This window comes from Pseudorasbora parva, chromosome 8, assembly GCF_024679245.1.
Source record: "Pseudorasbora parva isolate DD20220531a chromosome 8, ASM2467924v1, whole genome shotgun sequence".
Taxonomy (NCBI): domain Eukaryota; kingdom Metazoa; phylum Chordata; class Actinopteri; order Cypriniformes; family Gobionidae; genus Pseudorasbora; species Pseudorasbora parva.
This window is the reverse complement of record NC_090179.1, coordinates 17921872-17941770: the sequence shown is the minus strand read 5'-3', so window position 1 is coordinate 17941770 and position 19899 is coordinate 17921872. Positions and strand designations below refer to the sequence as shown.

General features: G+C 38.5%; 1 protein-coding gene across 1 annotated transcript; it reads right to left on the bottom strand.

Moving 5' to 3' along the window:
• Window positions 1-11003: 11003 nt before the first annotated feature.
• Window positions 11004-18337, bottom strand: LOC137085071 (C3a anaphylatoxin chemotactic receptor-like). The gene is made up of 2 exons (XM_067451632.1): window positions 18276-18337; window positions 11004-12092 (listed from the first exon to the last, which is right to left on the bottom strand). Exons 1-2 carry the CDS (start codon window positions 18277-18279, stop codon window positions 11068-11070), a joined length of 1029 nt encoding a protein of 342 aa, XP_067307733.1. The 5' UTR covers window positions 18280-18337; the 3' UTR covers window positions 11004-11067.
• Window positions 18338-19899: the final 1562 nt, after the last annotated feature.

Here is a 19899-nt window from a genome sequence, read left to right as displayed (position 1 = left end):
ATGTTGATTTTCCTTAAGGAATTTACTGTGACATCTGCATTGCTGGTTGGTGTCGTCATATTTGATGGGGCTACAGTTTCATCTGAAGTAAAAAGAAAAAAAAAACAATAGCTATAAACACACAAATATAAATATGTATGTTCATGATGTATCTATGTATTTCATTAGCAATGTGAAAACATGCGACAGGATATTTCAAAATGTTGTTCATTTAAACTGCTATGTCATTCTAGTAAGAACCAAAACTGTACTTACTCACTTTGACCTTGTGCTTGTTTGTTTTTATGTTTGTTTGGTTGGTTGGTTTTTTTAAGAGAAAAATAACTATTATCTTTTTAGCCAAACACTATCTGTAACAGAGCATTATCAACATTTAAGCCTGAATTGAAATCATTGTCAACATACATAACATGCTTCAAGTGACGGTTAAGGGTTGTAAAGGAAGCACATTAGCCTGACAAGCCAGACCCACATCAAGATGTTTGGTCTGGAAACTCACCATTGACAGGGCTCAATCCGAGGGGTGGGATAAACGGTTGTCTTTCAAACTCCCTCTGCACGTGATAGGATAGCGCTACCACCAACCAGAGCAACGAAGGTGAAGCAGAGCTTGTGGATAGATTAAACATTTGCCGTATCCGGTCGGCTAAACTCCGAACACATCTTCCCTTTTTAAGAATGACTTCAGTGCCATTTTTTGTTCTTTTCTCAGAGAAAAGCTTAACTCCAAGTCTTCCAGAATCGCAGTCAAAGCTGATTCGAAAGACCGCCACCATTCACCAGTTTCTGTGTTTACTAGAAGCACACAAACGCAACTCGGCCGTCGTCATTATGGCCCCGCCCACCGACTCTATACACAATGTGATTGGTCCGGCAAGAGTTAGGCGAATACAGCTCAGAAGGGTATTGAGAGTTCCTAGACGACACTTGCGGGCAGATTAAATTTGCTGCCGCTAGGGTGCGTCTAGATTTCTAGGCTAAAAGAGCATTATAATCCACCGAATTCATCTGGAGGGAAAGTAAATGTGAGAAAATACAAAGTGTAAATGAATAAAAACATAATGCTGCAGAAACTGTTAATCGGCTTGTAAACATGGTAACATTTAAACTAAAAAAGAGCCTTAAGTAAAAAGGTCAATAATCTTACCATTTTTCTTTGTAAATGATAAGTAATGTTTCTTTACTTATCATCCCCTTTCAGTCGGTTAAATATCCTTGTAAGGGTAAAGCCGGGTGCACACTGTGCGATTTTGGCCACGATTTGGCCGTCTGAGACAAAATTAGCAAATCCTAAAAGATTACTCAGATCCTAGGCTAAAATCTGACGTCTTTGGTCGTTAGTTTGACATGTTCACCGGCAGCCGATTAATGAGCGCCGCGATCAAATTTTACCTCAGACGAAATTCTGGCAGTGTCAGAAGATTTGGCACACAATCCTGCAGTGTGACTTCTCCTACGACGACAGTCAAATATCTCCGTTTTTCAAGACAAACTATGACCAAAACGAGTACTAGAGATTTCTTTGTAGCCAGCATTTCAGTCCCGCGTGTAATTCAGCTCACTGTCACTGAACGCGTCATTCATTGATGATATAAAACTCCGGGTGAGTTTTCTTGCGCGCGTCCGTTTTTAGCGCGCCTTAACTATCGTGCAGTCTGACATTAATGTCAACTGAGATCTTACAGTGTGACATGGCGATCATGTTCGGACAGTCTGACAAGGGACAGTCGCAAAGGATTTTGAAAAATCGCACAGTGTGCATGACCCATAAGAGGTGATGCTCTTTTTGCTTATGTTCACTGGAAGTCAGAAATTTTCAGTCAGAAATTACAATTGCATAATACTCTCTGAAGTCTGTCCAAGGTCAATTTCCCTGTACAAGGCCCTGTCACGTCTCCATAGTAGGCTCATTCTTAGGAAATAAACAAGTTTTATGCCATCTAAGAGAAATGGTATTTCAGTATTAGCAATTCTCAATGTGTTTTCACTATACACAAAAACATCAGACTTGGTGATTTATAGTGCTTATGGTTCAGGGTATGTGAACACTGCACTTGCAAAAGGAACCCAGGTTTCTCCATTTACGGTGTAAGTCATGAAAAATAATTGGTTCTTATCATGTGGTGATGGATGGATTTATGCTTCTGTATTTTATTTATTATTCTTAATAAATAAAATAATTAGCCCATATGTAGTCAGTGATTATGTGCAGTATTGTGGAAAGTTACTATTAAAAGTAGTAATGTGCAATTTTTAATTACTTTTTCTCACTTTTTTATAACAAAAAAGTTGTTTTTATTTAAATGTAAAAGTACAAATGCACAAGGAAATGCAAATACAAAAAGGATGCAGCTCAAACAAACCTTTCATCTGTGTCATTCTAGGATTGCAAAAGAATAGGACACATTAAAACAGTTCAGCATTCTTATCAGCAAAAAAAAAAAAAAAAGCAACAAGTGATGTTTTTCTAAAGTCATGATGAGTATTGTACAATTATACAAACCCAATTCCAATATTTCAACAATCTCATAAACTTATATTTTATTCACAATAGAATAGATAACACATCAAATGTTGAAAATGAGACATTTTGAAATGTCAAGCCAAATATTTGGATTTCAAGAGAACACATTGCAAAAATGTTGGGACAGGTAGCAATACAAGGCTTGACAAGTAAAATGTACATATAAGGAACAACTGGATGACCAATTTGCAACTTATTAGTGTCAGGAAAACTCAGGATTCAAGTGGAAGTACAAATCCTTTATTTAAAGGAATAAAGCAGAAAGTTCAACATCAGGTAAATGTCACAGAATACAGTGCACACGATGGTCCTTGGCAGCACAGGGACTACAATGGGCAGATCTTGAACGAAGATTCAGACGAGAACTCCACGCAGATATAAATATCCACTTCTGCAGAAGGCAGGATCACGAACAGGAACATCCAGTCCCAGAGCAAGCACAGGAACGGAGGGCAAGACTGCAAGGAGCAGAGCGTGAGCACAAAACGCAACAGAACGATCCGACAAAAAACTGACAAACACAGAGACAATAGCTGTGTCTCATTTCAGAAGGCTGCGTCCTCCGGAGGTCGCATTCGAAGGCTGCATACGTCATAAGGCCGTCTCATTTCAAAAAAGTGAGTAGGACTCTCCAAATGCGACCTTCGAATGAGTCCTTCTTTCACTGGATTTCAGAGTGTGCATGAGGTGTAGCCTTCACGGCTGGAGATAACCCACAATTCTTTGCGTCTCTCTTAACAACCGTCATTTTTTTTTAAATATTATATGTAAAAACGGCACCACCGCCAGATGTATGCGAGCGTAGGTGTGGTGTTTAAAATAAGTAGTTTAATCAGAATCAGAATCAGAAAGAGCTTTATTGCCAAGTGTGCTTTCACACACAAGGAATTTTTTTTGGTGCTGAAGCTTCCAGTGCACATAAACAATACAATACAACACGGTAATAAAAAATTCTAAGAATAAAAATATGAAGAAAAATATGAACAGTATAAGGTCACGGTTACGTTTAGTCAGAAGACATAGATTATGAGCATTTACAGTATTTGGGTGGAGAGAATAAATATAAATAATAAATAATATAAGTAGCATAGGTAATCACCTGAGTTTAGGAGATATTGCACTAAAAAGTGGGAATAATTGCACTTGGGGGGGGGGGGGGGGGGGGGGGTTAACTGTTCAAGAGGGAAATGGCCTGTGGGAAGAAACTGTTCCTATGCCTAGATGTTCTAGTGGCCAGTGATCGGAGTCGCCGTCCTGACGGTAACAGTTCAAACAAGAGGTGTCCAGGGTGAGTGGAGTCTGTGATGATTTTACCCGCTCTCTTCCTCACTCTGGAAGAGTACAGGTCCTGGAGGGTTGGCAGTTTGGCACCAATAATCCTCTCTGCAGTCCGGATGGTACGTTGCAGTCTCCTGATGTCTGATTTGGTAGCTGAACCAAACCAGACAGTGATGGAGGTGCATATAACAGACTCAATGACAGCTGAGTAGAACTGAATCAGCAGGTCCTGTGGCAGGCTGAACTTCCTCAGCTGACGAAGGAAGTACAGTCTCTGCTGAGCCTTTTTCACATTGGAGTCAATGTGATTGTCCCACTTCAGGTCCTGAGAGATGGTAGTTCCCAGGAACCTGAATGACTCCACTGCGTTCACAGTGCTGTTCATGATGGTGAGTGGGGGGAGTGCAGAGATGTTCCTCCTGAAGTCCACTATCATCTCCACCGTTTTGAGCGCATTCAGCTCAAGGTTGTTATAACTGCACCAGACAGCCAGCTGTTCAACCTCCAGTCTGTAAGCAGACTCGTCACCGTTCTGGATAAGGCCGATGACAGTGGTGTCATCTGCAAATTTCAGAAGCTTGACAGAGGAGTCTTTAGAAGTGCAGTCATTGGTGTACAGGGAGAAGAGCAGTGGGGAGAGAACGCACCCCTGGGGGGCACCAGTGCTGATTGTAAGAGTGCTGGATGTGAGTTTACCCAGTCTCACTCGCTGCTGCCGGTCTGTCAGGAAGCTAGAGATCCATTGACAGATTGAGGATGGTATGGAGAGCTGGGTCAGTTTGGCTGTGAGGAGATCAGGCATGATGGTATTAAAGGCCGAACTGAAGTCCACAAATAGGATCCTTGCATAGGTCCCAGGTCTGTCGAGATGTTGCAGGATATAATGCAGTCCAATGTTGACTGCATCATCCACAGACCTGTTTGCTCTGTAGGCAAATTGAAGAGGATCCAGCAAGGGTCCAGTGATGTCCTTTAGGTGGGCCAATACCAATCTTTCAAATGACTTCATGACAACAGACGTGAGAGCAACAGGTCTGTAGTCATTTAGTCCAGTGATTTTGTTTTTTTTGGGGACGGGAATGATAGTGGAGCGTTTGAAGCAGCTGGGAACTTCACACTGCTCCAATGATCTGTTGAAGATCTGCGTGAAGACTGGGGCCAGTTGGTCAGCGCAGGCTTTCAAACAAGCAGATAAGATGCCGTCTGGGCCTGAAGCTTTCTTGGTCTTCTGTTTTTTGAAGACTCGGCTCACGTCCTCCACACAGACCTTAAGCTCAGGTTGGATGGCAGGAGGGGGGAGAAGAGGGGGTGCAGGAGGTGATGGTGAGGGTGTGAAGTGCAGATCAGGGTGGGTGTGAGGTGTGAGACTGGGCTTTTCAAACCTGCAGTAGAATGCATTCAGATCGTCAGCCAGTTGTGGATTCTCTACAGCTCGGGGGGATGGTGACTTGTAGTTGGTGATGTTCCTCAGGCCTTTCCAGACTGATGCAGGGTCGTTGGCTGAAAACTGTTTTTTCAGCTTTTCAGAGTAGCTTGTTTTAGCAACTCTGATCTCCTTTGTCAGTCTGTTCCTGGCTTGGTTATACAAGATCTTATCCCCACTTCTGTAAGCATCCTCTTTGGCATGACGAAGCTGTTTGAGTTTCCCAGTAAACCATGGTTTATCATTTGTGAATGATAAGAATGACTGGGTAGGAATGCATGTATCCTCAAAGAAACTGATGTATGATGTTACAGTATCTGTGAGCTCATCCAGATCGGTGGTAGCAGCTTCAAAAACAGTCCAATCAGTGCAATCGAAGCAGGCTTGTAAGTCCTGCTCTGCTTCATTAGTCCATCTTTTTACAGTCCTTATTACAGGTTTAGCTGATTTCAGTTTCTGCCTGTAGGTCGGTATAAGATGAACCACACAGTGATCAGACAACCCCAAAGCTGCCCGTTGGACGGAGTGATATGCATCTTTTATTGTTGTATAACAGTGGTCCAGTATATTACTGTCTCTGGTGGGACATGTAACGTGCTGTCTGTATTTTGGCAGTTCACGGGAGAGATTTGCTTTGTTAAAATCTCCAAGAATGATTAAAAGAGAGTCTGGGTAGCTTTGTTCTGTTTCAGCGATTTGTTCAGCCAGCTGCTGCAGTGCCGCGTTCACACACGCGTCTGGAGGAATGTAAACATTCACGAGAACGAACAAGGAAAACTCTCGTGGCGAGTAAAAAGGTTTACAGTTTATGAAAAGCGCCTCTAAGTTAGGAGAGCACATCTTCTTCAGCGTTGTTACATCTGAACACCAACTTTCGTTAATGTAGTTTAAGTTTAAGTAGTTAAGTAATGTAGTTTAAGTTTAAGTAGTTTAAGCTCTATTACCTCAAGCATATAGTTTTGGTAAACAGGATTACAACTGTTTAGTGCTTTTTTAAACGTTTAGAACAGTACATTGCTGTCAAGACAAGAAACATTTCATAGTCATTTTCAAGTTATACATCATTTTCATTCATATAACTGTCGTGAGAGCGCAACGAGGCTGAACTTGTTGGCATAGCAACGTGATACTTCCTGCCTGTGTGTCCTACGAAGAACACCTTGTTTAATTCTGATTGAGGACACTCCGTATACTGCATCTTACACAGGACGTGTCCTCCGGAGGACGCAGCCTTTGAAATTTAACGAAATGAGACACAGCTAATTGCAAATAACAAGTTGCAGCTGATCACTAATCAGCGATTGTAAACTGCCCAGCAACACACGACAACCAATGACGTACATACAAACACACATACACACCACACATCAGAACAACCTCCACAGACCTGTGAAACGTGACAATTAGGTCAATTGGCAACATGATTGGGTATAAAAAAAGAGCCTCTTAAGCCCCTTTCACACTGCACGTCGGACCCGCAATATTCCCGGAACATTGCTGGGTCGCCTTCTGTGTGAAAGCAACCACGTCCCGGCATTGATTACCGAATTGAACCCGGGGCGGGGACCTTGTAACATTGCGGTATTCGACCCGGGACGAGCGCTGTGTGAACAAAATTTGAAACTAATGCCACAACGTGTACGTAGTTATCGTGCGACTCCTAGAGCTTGTTTTTTCAATGATACAACCCTGCAGTGCCAGAAGAGCTAGTCGGTGTTTTAAACGCAGAGAGAGTGTTCGTATACAAAAGAAACTAAAATTAAACAAGCAGAAATGTGCGCAAACTGGACACAAGTGGAGACCACGGAGCTCCTTACTATCAGCGCTGAAGCTGAGATCGCTCGCCGTCACATCAGGATGTCACGTATCAACTCGTTCCGGGACCGTTATGGGTTGTGTGTGAAAGCGCACATATTAAGGTATTTCGCTGGCAGTGTGAATGGGCCAAATCTAGCGGCAAATGCCGGGTCGCATTATCCGTGTATTTGCCGGAATCGCAGTGTGAAAGGGGCTTTAGAGTAGCAGTGTCTCTCAGAAGTCTAGATGGGCATAGGATCACCAATTCCCACAATGCAGTGATGAAAATAGTGCAGCAATATCAGAAAGGAGTTTGAAGTTATCATCATCTACAGTGCATAATATCATCCAAAGATTCAGGGAATCTGGAACAACATCTGTGCGTAAAGGGTCAAGGCCAGAAAACCATACTGGATACCTGTGATCTTCGGGCCCTTAGACGGCACTGCATCACACACAGCAATGCTTCAGCAATGGAAATCACAACATGGGCTCAGGAATACTTCCACTTGTCAGTGAACACAATCAACCGTGCCATTTGCCGTTGCTGGCAAATACTCTATAGGTCAAAAAAGAAGCCGTATCTAAACATGATCCACAAGCACAGGCATTTTCTCTGGGCCAAGGCTCATTTATATTGGACTGTGGCAAAGTGTAAAACAAAGATTAACAAATGCTGAACAGAGGTGTTGTTCATGGTTAGGTCATGTTAATGATTGCATTAAATGTGCACTATGTAGTGTTTTTGCAGTAAAATATCCAAAAACCACTAGGCCAGAGTTATATATTTTGTTCAGCTGAGTACTTACAATATCCCAAACGTTTCCAACTATTTGTAAATTGTGAGAAAATTGCTATTTTAACCATGGAGCTGGGACATCTGAGCATAGTGTTCGAAGGAGTTGCCTGTCAATTGCGTCATATCTGCATTACTCTCGTTTTTTATTTATTTATTTGGTTGAAGCACTTTACTCTTAGCAGTGTGAACAAGTGTCACAGCAGCCGCCGAGTGAACGCACAGAGTAACGTCATAACATTGTTTTCAACACACTCAAATGTATCTAATATGATAAACAGAGCTGTGTTACCTTCCTACTTGTGACCGGAAAAGCGGAAATAGCGCCGGCGCCTGGCGACTATGTCCCATCCCGTCCCGTCATGATAAAAGTCTCGCTGCTCGCGAGGCATGTGTTATTCATCTCTTTAACAATCGCTCCAGCGGTCTTGCTCAGCTCCACAACACTCTGTTCTGCTCTGCTTCATATACAGTAACGTTAATAACCGCATCCATGAACATGATTTCTGCCTGAGTCTTTTCCACTGGCTGTGAGGTGAAGACCACATGTCCCAAGATGCTACTTTCAAACTTGGTGTCATCAAACTACGCCTTTGTTTTGAATAGGCGCCCTCTAGCAGACGGAAAAGTTGCATGGTGAACCTTTAACTGCTAATACAACCTTATTGCAAAGTGTTGCAATTTTTCCCTTAAAATTATACATTTTCTCAGTTTGAACATTTGATATGTAATCTATATTGTTTTGCAAAAGTGACCCAATTTTTTGGGAATTGGGTTTGCATATAACTATAGTTATAAATAAGCTGATCATTGAAGGTCAACCACAAAGACAATGGTTAATAAAATGTGAATAAATACATAATTAGTAAAGTATTTAAAGTATATTTGTGTAATTTAACATATTCATTATTGCAGGTTTGTGTAATACTTTTTTGCCAGCATTTTTTTGCAAAAAAAAGTTTGCAATTCAATGTTCATTTTGAGGAACACTGAATCTGTTTTTGCAAGCCAGTATGGAAGTGTGCAAGTGAGTATGAAAAAGCTGCCTATAAATAATAAATAAATACATAAACAAATAAATATGCATAGAATGTTAAAAAAAAATAATATATATATATATATATATATATATATATATATATATATATATATATATATATATATATATATATATATATATATATAAAGAAATGTGGGATGTACAGAAACTCTGAAGTGGCATTAGGTATACAGACATGGCTTTTGATTTTGTTTGACCGGTAGCAGCCCTATAGTGCAATAAGCTTGTTCATATGCTTGCGTAGACTTCAGTGAAATGTGCGCTGGTTTCTCTCTGCGTTCCAAGCTGGTGTGCGAGTCTCATCGCCAGTAAACTCACTCTTATCAGCCCTATCATACATACAGTTAAGGTGATATTAAATTACTTAAACCGTGATATAACATTTTGGACATATTGCCCATCTCCAAGTCATTCATTCCCGGTGCGACTTTTTTCAAAGGCACATCTTTACACCTCTTAAGTTTGGTTTGGTCACACCACAATGTGTCACTGTGGCCTCAATGCCAATGCCACTTTGATTTTGATTGCAATGGCTGAAGTAAAACACATCCTTCTTATTACCATATGGACAGAGAAATGTGGAAATAAATAAACATTCAAATATATAAATGTAGGCATACATACATATATACATACATACATACATACATACATACATAAATGTGGATATAAATGTATAAATAAATGAAAGAAAAATATAAAAAATGTGGAAAAAATACAAGCATACATACATATATAAATACATACATACATACATACATACATACATACATACATACATACATACATACAAAGAAAAGTGTAAATACTCTTTTTTTACATTTCTTTGTATATTTATTTATTCTGTTTTACATTTTGCTATATATTTGGAATTCTATAAGTGGTATGAGTAACTGCATGCCCACATTTATGTTTACACAGCACACACAACGCACTTACTCCTGATTTCGCTCACATAAGAGAACATGAGAGCTGTCCCCTTTAGTAGTTTCTTGATTACTTTTGAACTTGTGTTACTTGCAATGCATTACACCCCAAAATGTATTATTTGTCAAAGTAAAAGCAGGCTTGGGTTTAATGCAGTGACATTGTCTTATGCCTAATAATAAATGTCAGACAGAATTAAGCAAACAAAATGTTATTTGTAAAAAGAATACTACAGAGAGCATATTTCACATATAATTCCTTCAGTTTTGGTGACTCAGCAAACATTAGCAAAATATATAATAGTACTAAATTAACAGTAGCCTATTATAACATGGCCCAAAGATTGTGTAAAATTAGTACATCAGAAAGAAAAGCAGTAAAAAGATAAAGCTAATGAGTATGCAATAAATTATCTGTATGTTACCCATAAATAGCACAAACAAAACGATACATTTTTAGCATCCTAACCAGTATAGACAGAGCAACATTGACCAATGGCATAAGTTTGGGGCAGGACAATTTCTTGCTCCAACCATTGGAAACATAGAGAAAGAAACCTGCCTGAAAAAGTCATTTTAAATGGTGCATAATTTATACCTTTAGATTTTTTTAGAACAAATATGGCAACATGACATCATGACTTTTTGTAAATAAACATTTTTGTTATCTTTACGCATTTTGAGCTATCCGCGTGTATGTCTACACTGTGTGATTCCGCGTGAATGTCTACGCTGAAATAAACAATCATCTCAGTGTGTATATCTACGACGTGATTCCGCGTGTATGTATAAGCTGTGTGATTACGCGGGGATGTCTACGCCGAAACAAACCATTATGTGTGCGTGTGTTTTCACAATGTAAAAGGATTTATAAACATACTAAATCATGTTTTTGTTTTTGTTTTTTTATGCAGAATGTTTGTTGTTATGGGTAGGTTTAGGGGCAGGGGAAGCGTGTGTGTGTGTGTGTGTGTGTGTGTGTGTGTGTGTGTGTGTGTGTGTGATAGGTAGGTTTAGGGGTAGGCGCAGTGTAGGGGGATAGAATGAAATGGCATTGATAAACACGCTAAAAAGCGATTATGCGTCTTGATAGCACGCAAAAATGGCTGACGAATTGGCGTGCCATATACTTAATTTCATGAGATCAGTCTGAATATGGATTTGAACCTCTGCTGATCTGACATGAGAGCAAAGTGGAAAGCTTAATACGCTTTATTGGACCACTACAGTCTAATATGAATGAATATCTTCAGGACTCATTTTCTAAAAGCTTGTTTTGTTGTCCTGGCCACTGCCGGATGATGAGATGGCTGTGTCGTTTGCCTTGAGACCCTGCGATTCTGAGTGGCCTGAACAAGTAGAAGGGCGAGATGATCGAAAAGCCAGATGTTCTTCAGCAAAAGCCGTCTCCAGCACCAGCAAAAGAGACTGTTTAAGCTTCGTCTTAAACTCCTCACACATGAACACATAGAGAATGGGGTTCAGACAGCTGTTTATATGAACCAGGCAGTTTACGAAAGGACCTATGTCTTCTAGTACTTTTCTAAAGTCACTCCACTCATTCTCAAATGCAATTATAGTACACAGCTGTTGAATGTGAAAAGGAAACCAGCATATGAAAAAGGCCAGGATCACAGCTATAATAACTCGGAAAGGCTTAAGCTTCTTTCCTCTTTTGAGACGTTTGGCCCGCACTCCAATAGCAATGTATGACGATGCAATGATTAGGAAAGGGATTAGAAAGCCCACTATAAACCTGTATATGAACAGAGACTTGATGATACTGAAGGGATTTTTGTCATACGTGCATTTGTTTTGCTTTACTAAGCGGTAGATGACAAAGGGGATGCTGCAGAGGATGGATAAAACCCACACAAGTGCACAGATGATCCTGGCTTTGACCAGAGTTCGCTTGTTTTGAGCCCAAACAATCACCCAGGTGGACAGGCATCGGTCCAGACTGATAGCGGTCAGCAAAAAAATGCTGGCAAACATGTTTAGCACCGCCACAAAGCTGACAAACTTGCACATGAAGTCACCTAAGTGCCAAAACATCTTGTTAAAGGTAGTAACAATGTTGAGGATGATGACTAATATGAAGATGAAGTCTGCAATCGCCAAGTTGAGAAACCAAATGGAGTTGACTGTCGTCTTCATTTTGTAGCCGGTCACAAATATGACAAGCCCGTTTCCAATGACACCCAGAGCAAAAACGACAAAATATATGCATATATTGAAGATTTCGATGCTTGATAAGGCTTCCATCTGGGTTGCATTAGTTGTATTCGCTGAGAAAGAAAAGAGAAAGAACATTTATTTTGATTTTGAATTGGTTGAAAACTGAATCTTTTAGAAAGATTCATTGAGAAATCCAATTGATTCAGTTCACAAATTCAACTCACTGACTCAATTTGGTTGCAGCAGTTAACAGCTCACTGTGTGGAATGGGCTGCGTTTCAATTCTGCATAACTGTTGTATGTCTTTAAAATAATTGTTCAATAGTTATTACAGCTCTGGGGCTGTTTTCACAAAACATCTTAAGGCTAAATGTAGCTCCTAACTTGCTTATTTAGGAGAAACTCTTAAAATGATTTGCCATGTCAGTCCTAATTTTAGGACCCTAAGAGTATTTCATGAAACATTTTAGTGCTAAAACTAGTGCATAAATCTGTGAAAAGTTGGGTGTAGTCAAGAGAACTCACTAAGTCACTAAGACCAAATTACAAACAATTCTAAAATTAATGCTGCCGGCAATCTGCCCAAAGACACTTTACACCATTGAAACAATAGGTGATAGAGCCTTTGGGTGCTGAGCTTTCTCTTTATAAATGCAATACATATTTGGATTTATAGACTTTAATCTTTTATGACATAACATAAAGGTTAATTTACGAAATGCATTAAATGATGGAGAATAAAACATTGCAGTCAAGTGGAAAATAATGCCCTATTGTCAGCTACAAAAGCCTTGTGGGCAGCTCAAGTTCACATTTACAAATAATCCGATAGAGTAAAATAGTAAAATAAGCCTATTACCATGGGGGATCGGGCCCCAAGCTCAGAATTTAGCCCCAACCCAGAGTATTCCTCGATATCCCTGGCTGGGCCAAGAGTGAGGTGTCAGGGTTGTGGAGGGATGCAGAAAACTGTCAAGGCAACTAGGTGAGTCAGCTGTGTGTATCAGTGATCCGCGGGTCAATGTACAAACAATCCAGAACCAATCCAATCCAAAACAATCAATATCCATTAATCCAGCCTGTGGAGTAGAAATGTTTCAGTCCCAGAGGTGGTGCGCTTAGAGGTGCGGCGGCGAGAGCAAGCAGCGGCCCATCATTTTCCATTTCAGCTCTAGATGCATATTATTGATGAACGCGATGTTTATGTTTCAACCCTGCTTGGAGAATTCATCAGCAGGTCGACATGAGAGAAAGCCCACTTTTGGAAAAGTGTGAAAGCCCTTAGGTGCGCAAATTTCAAAAGGCAGCTGTGGTTGCCAGCAATGTACTGTTAATTTACAGCCCTCTACTGTTTATATACAGCTCTCCTTTTTTACAATATGTTACCGTAATAATACCATGAAAGGACTTTTCATTTGGAAAACTGATCGCTTCAAACAGTTCTCATTTTAAAACAAGTATTTATACGTTGTTTGTACTGTAAACTTGTTTCGTTTGAGTTATTTCACATGTGTAAGGTGTAGTAGTGATATCATTTAGAAACATGACTAACTTCAATCTTTGAAGTTCATTGTGAGCAATAGCACACACGTATGTGATAAATTACTCAACAAACAGCTCATAACTGCGTCAGCAAACACATTCACTGCCATTATATTAAAGCATCAGGCAGTATATCATTAATGTTTCTCTGCTCAACCTGGACTGAAGCACAGGCTCTACTCTTTAGCACAATGGTAACCCACAAAACTAATGAATTCAACTAAAAGATCTCTTCTATATCATCTTGTGCAACAACACATAAACACAGGTCATTTTAATATTTACTCTCCTTATCAGTTACTGACTTTGCACAACTTTTTTTATATTAACTTGGACTAAAATTCAGTGAAAATATCTTGATTCATCTGGTAAATCTGACTGTTGCGTTTTACAGTATATTACTGTTTTTCCTTGATATAACGGTAATCTACTGGCAGCTCCTGTTGCCAGTAAATTGCCGTTTTTTACAGTACTTTTCTATAAATTAATTTACAGTTGCTTACCGTTAATTTACTCTTCCCTCTGTGGGATTTTTCATCTAACCCCTTTAACCCTTATAACCCCACAGCAAAATCTTCAGTTTTAAATGAACACCGAAGAGTGTACACACTACAGAGTGTTAGAGTAATTGAAGCATTGTTGAAGTTCGTGAGATAATTAAGAGATTAATTAAGTGATAACTGAGAACACCTGATAACAAGAATCACTGAAGGACAGAGAAACACAAGAACTACAACTGATTTCAGCCTCAGCTTTAGATGAAATCAACTGAAGATAAAAGAAGACATTACATCTCTGAAGATCTCAGCAGAGGATTAAAAAACTCCACAAACAGCATTACCAGCTTCACACATTACTAACCAGACTGACTTTATTTCTGTCAGACGTCTACAGAAGCTCTTATTGAGAATCAACAGAATATGTTTTATTGTTTCTTCTGACGTTACCATTATGGTGATCAGTGTTTGCTTCAGTTGGGCTCTTGAGCCTTGACACAATAACATTAGTATTTCTCTTGCTGCTGTAACAGTGTGTTTTCCATACATTTGTTATAGCAAGCAAAGCTGAGAAAAAGTATGATTAGATTATGTTGACTGTTTAATAATGGTCCAATTCACTAGTAATTTATTAGTCTTACCTATAAAGATAATCCTTTATTTTTCTGTAAAAATTGAACCCTACAACTATATATCATCATTGTTGCAACAACCAGATCATTTGAAGAGCATGGGAACAGCTTGTGGCCAAAACATCTGAATCAATCTGACCCACATAGACATCAATAATTGGCGTATGAATCTCAACCATGGTGACACTCAAAACTCCCAGCATGAATAAATAATGCTGCTGAATAGCCTGGTTATTTTCTTTAATTCTTACTATTTGCCTTTATTTTTGGTGCTGCTTTGTGTTGAATTTAAGTAGTGTTTCTTGATGTTAAGAGTTGATCTGTTTTGTTTTTTTATTTTTTATTTTTATTGATTGTCACCATTGATGAGATTCATATACTGATTATTCATGTCTATGTCAGTCCAAATGACACTGGAGAGCAAACTATTCTTGTAAATCACTTGTTTATAAATCATTCATAACTGATATTTTTAGTTTCCCAGTTTGGTAACAAAAGGGTAAAGTTATGTTTTTAAAAGAATGGGTTTGTTTAGGGAAGAGACACTAGACAAACAAACTAAGCATCCCATTATGAGCAAAACATAACCAATAACTTCTGACCACTTCTCTTTTCTTGGGTTTTTTTTTTTTTTTTTTTTTTTTTTTTTTTTTGCTACAACAAATGTGTCTAAGAAACACACCATTACAGCCGACAAAGAAAAAACTATTGTTACAAAGTCAAGGTTCAAGAGCCCAACTGAAGCAAACACTGATCACCATAATGGTAACGTCAGAAGAAACAATAAAACATCATCTGTTGATTCTCAATAAGAGCTTCTGCAGACGTCTGACAGAAATAAAGTAAGTCTGGTTAGTAATGTGTGAAGCTGGAAATGCTGTTTGTGGAGTTGTTTAAAGGGGGGGGGGGGGGGTGAAATGCTGTTTCATGCATACTGAGCTTTGTACACTGATAAAGACTTGGATTCCCATCCTAAACATAGACAAAGTTTCTAAAACTAATGTTGGACGTTTGATGGAGTATTTCTGTGTCAAAAATACTCCTTCCGGTTTCTCACAAGTTTCGGAGAGTTTTTTTCGAGTATGGGTCGGTTTAACATTACTAGAGCGGAAGGTCCTTGTATATGGGCCGTACGGGCTCTTCTCCCGGTAGCGATAAAGGTTCACGTTCGGTGAGTAAAAATGCTTCAAATGTCTATGCTGTTGGCTATCGTCGCGTGAGTAAACATCAGTAAACGACACGATCGCGTTAGCTTCGCTAACGGTTACTCCTTTTTTGTTGTATAACGTTACACTAGTCTGACGTGCAAAACCGTTTTGCTTGCTACTGCTAAGGTTTAGTCGCATACAATAGTCCATAAACCAAATCATGTCCTCATAAACTGCGAGTAAACACACACAATTGACAGGCCACTAAATACAGTACATACCACAGAGACGGACGTCCTGCTGTTGCTGTTTCTCTTGTTCAATTTATTTCAGCCTCCAAATCTGATTCTGGATCATATATGTATTAGCTGAATCTGATCGATAGCCATGGGTTTCACCCCCCCCCCCCCCCCCCCACACACACACACACTTAAATATATAATTAACTGACGATAATAAGGTCGCGCCGTTGACGCTCGTGCAGTCTCTCGTGGAGAAATCACAACACTTGAGCGCTTTCCTGAATACCATCACGACTGTAAACGACACTGATTTCATATGACAGTTCCATAAACAACTAATTAACATTCACTTAAAGTCACTTACATTTTAGATGCAATATTTAGTGTTTTTGTTCCATTTCAGCAGTGATCATCTTTCACAGCAGACCCGTAACACGTCTTACTCATAGCAACAAGTGTGAATGATTCAGTGTTTGAATGAATCGTTTGAATGAAAGACTCAGTGACTCACTCATTAAGACGGTCACCTGCTGCCACCTACTGGAGGTTTAGTTTCATGTTTACACATACTTTCCAACATTTCTTTTTGTCACTTGTAATGAAGCTTGCATATTAGTGAAATTATTAATATCACGCAATGGTAATTATTGACTTTAGCCTGGATTGATGGCTCTCAATATCGCAATATATATCGTTGGGGGAAAAAATATCGCAATGTAATTTTTTTCCAATATTGTGCAGCCCTAATTTGAACATGCTCCTCCCCAAATTTGTTTATAAAAGATAATTTGCTGCTTGAATTCTGCAATCTCTCGAGATGCAGACATATAAGACGCTGACAATTAGCTGAACATACTTGTTTAATTAGTAACACAGCCTACTTTTTACTTTAGTTAACTTTTTGGCAGCATTCTTATTTTAAAAGCTTTATTTATATATGAATATGACACCTCATTCTAATTATGATGGAAATCACTGACAGAGACCCCTTCCCCATCAGCCAATCATTACCACCAATGACCACCATAGTTAATAGTCATTTTGACATCATCCGTACCAAAGAGGTCAACCCTGCCCATACTTAACACTTCTCTTTATTTCTTAGTAAAAGTTGCTCTCAGCAGCTTTGTGAATAGGTTTTTAAGATGAAACTCTTACCTGTGAACTTTTACTGCTATTTAGCTATTTAGGAGAACTCTTATTGGTAAGATCAAATGTTTTGTGAATACGGCCCTTGACTTTCTAGAAGAATCGTATTATTGTTGTTGAAATTAGAACCTTAGTTACCAGTCCATTGTTATTCATTAGGCTACATCATGTACATCAATGCATAATGTCATTTTATTTGTCAGAATTGTGGAGAATACATGTTTGCAAATTCAGAGGTTATGATACAAGTAGTTTCTCGTTCTTACCATGATGCCACCAGGGGGCATTGTATTTTATGTATAACATGTATGACGTATGTTTTACAATACAAGTGTGTTTTAAAATACAACTATGCTTTTACTTAAACTGTAAGAATAAACCAGCATACTTTTAAGCTAAAATATTTGCTATCTTCAGCTTAAATTATTGCTGGTAGGTTTAAAGAAAGACCTTGTCAGCAAAATTGATTTCACCATTCACATGCCAACCCACAAAACTGAACACTGAACACTGAACAGACAATGCTGCAACTCAAATACTTTCATGCTGTTCTCAGCTATGATGCTATCAGCCTGTTTTGCATTTAATCAAATAAATTTTGCATTAGCCTACAGTTGCAAATGCAGAATACGCATCATTTTTTAACCACTATCGAATTACACTGAAGTCTAAAAAACTTTAGCCAGAGATGATATATATATATTTATATTTATATTCTACCTTACAATAGTGGTTTACACTGAAAAACCAGCAGGGATGGATGATGAGTCATCTTTTACATTTCTGTTAGATAAGAGTCTAAGCTTTTAACTCAAGTTGCCATGCCATGATCTTGATCAAAGCAACATTTCAAATAATTTACGATAATGAACTCAAACAAAGGGGTGGAGGAGTCAAAATGTAATTTCATGCATGTCGTTTTTAAAAAGGCATTACAGCAAATATAAACTTCCCACCTCACCCAATTCTTTTCACATGGAATTATATTTGTCTCAACAACACAGAAATGTGTTTGCAATTTTATAATAGCTGTATCAAACCTAGTCATAGCCTCAGAAATATTGCATAAATGTAGATTCTTACCCATTTTCAGCCCTTTCCTTCTGTTCTTCCTGCAGAAGTGTGTTATCAAAGCTCACAAAAACGTCTTCACATGATCAAGTGGTCATTGTTTCCCCTTTATTTGTAAGAAAGTGGGGTGGAGTGATGATGTATCAAGGGAACTATGCTTCTGTGGAAAACGATTTGAATATCAGCTTTCAAAGGGGAAAGTTACAGTCTGGAACCAAAAATAGAATAATATAATTTATTAACATTATTTATAAATAAAAAAAATCTAAATATTTATGACAACTGCCACCAAGAAAAAAGAGCAGAGCAGATCATTATATTTCTGCACTTTGATATGTGTTCTGAGCATGATTATGCAATATTATGTAAAAAATAAAAATATATAATATAGGCCAGTTGATAATATAGTTTATATTTCTGTGTGTTTAAAAGCAGTACCGAGGGCGCCATCTAGAGGCTGCCAACTTAACTTTATCATGTTCCATATCTTCTACTTTCAGTGGCTTATAAATACTATAATTTATTTTCTCTCCATTCTAACCTGTTTATCCATGTACAATTTTGAACTTTGCATTACAGTACTTCATGGCAATAGTAGGATGAATCCTTTTTGTATTGCTTATTTATTTAGCAAAGAATCTGCTAAATTAATAAATGTGAACTTATCAAAAGGCCAGACCTTTTAGGCCATTGAGACTAGTTCATCATTTATCTAAATGGACAATAAAATCAAAACGGACAAAAGCACAATAAAATAGGTGCATATGGCTCATGCACCATACATATACTTTTTAAGTCATTGATAGCATTTTATGAGGAACAGACTTGTGCTTTGCATTATGCAGACATTTACAGAGTGGTGCAGGTATGACCACTTTGTAGCCAAAACGCAAAAATGAGTTAGTATTTTAGCACTTCCGGTTCCATCATCCAGGAGTCAGTGGGTTTGTTAATGGGGATCGGTTGAATGGCTGAAATAACATTATTCACTTTTATTTTATGTTATTTGTATATTTGGAAACATATTTGGTGTTAATTTAATCTTGCACTCAATGGACTGGAAACTAGCATTCCATGGGCTCATGGTTGTTCGGTTATCCACTTAGCTGTTATTTTCGTAATGTTTTTTTTTTTTTACTATTAGTGTCTTGTATTCAATTAATCAATATTGTTTCATTCTTATTTTTACATAAGTTGTTTATGATTTCAATTTAAGTGGTTGTTTGTTTTTGTTGTGGTTATTTATTTATTTTTATTCATGTGTGTCTTTTCTGCAATTTGTTATTTTTGTTTCCAGTCCATCAACAAAAGTGTACAGTAGTTGTCGGACACGGCACCTTAGACAGGCTGGACTGGTTTTATGAATGTAGTCTTTTTTATATATTGTGTGGTTGGATCTTATGACTTTTTTTAATACAATTTGTCAAGTGTTTGTTTCATTTCCATTTTTCTTTTCTTCAGAATGGCGATGGCTAACTGCAGAGGATGAGAGTCCTGTGTTGTGGTGGTGGTTTTCCTTCCGGAGTGCCATGTTCACAGTGAGGTGTGCTGTGGTGTGAGTGTGCCCGTATGATCACTGTGTCAATCATGTTTGGGAGTGCCAGCCCCCAGTTCTAAAGGTGTTAGCATTTTAGTT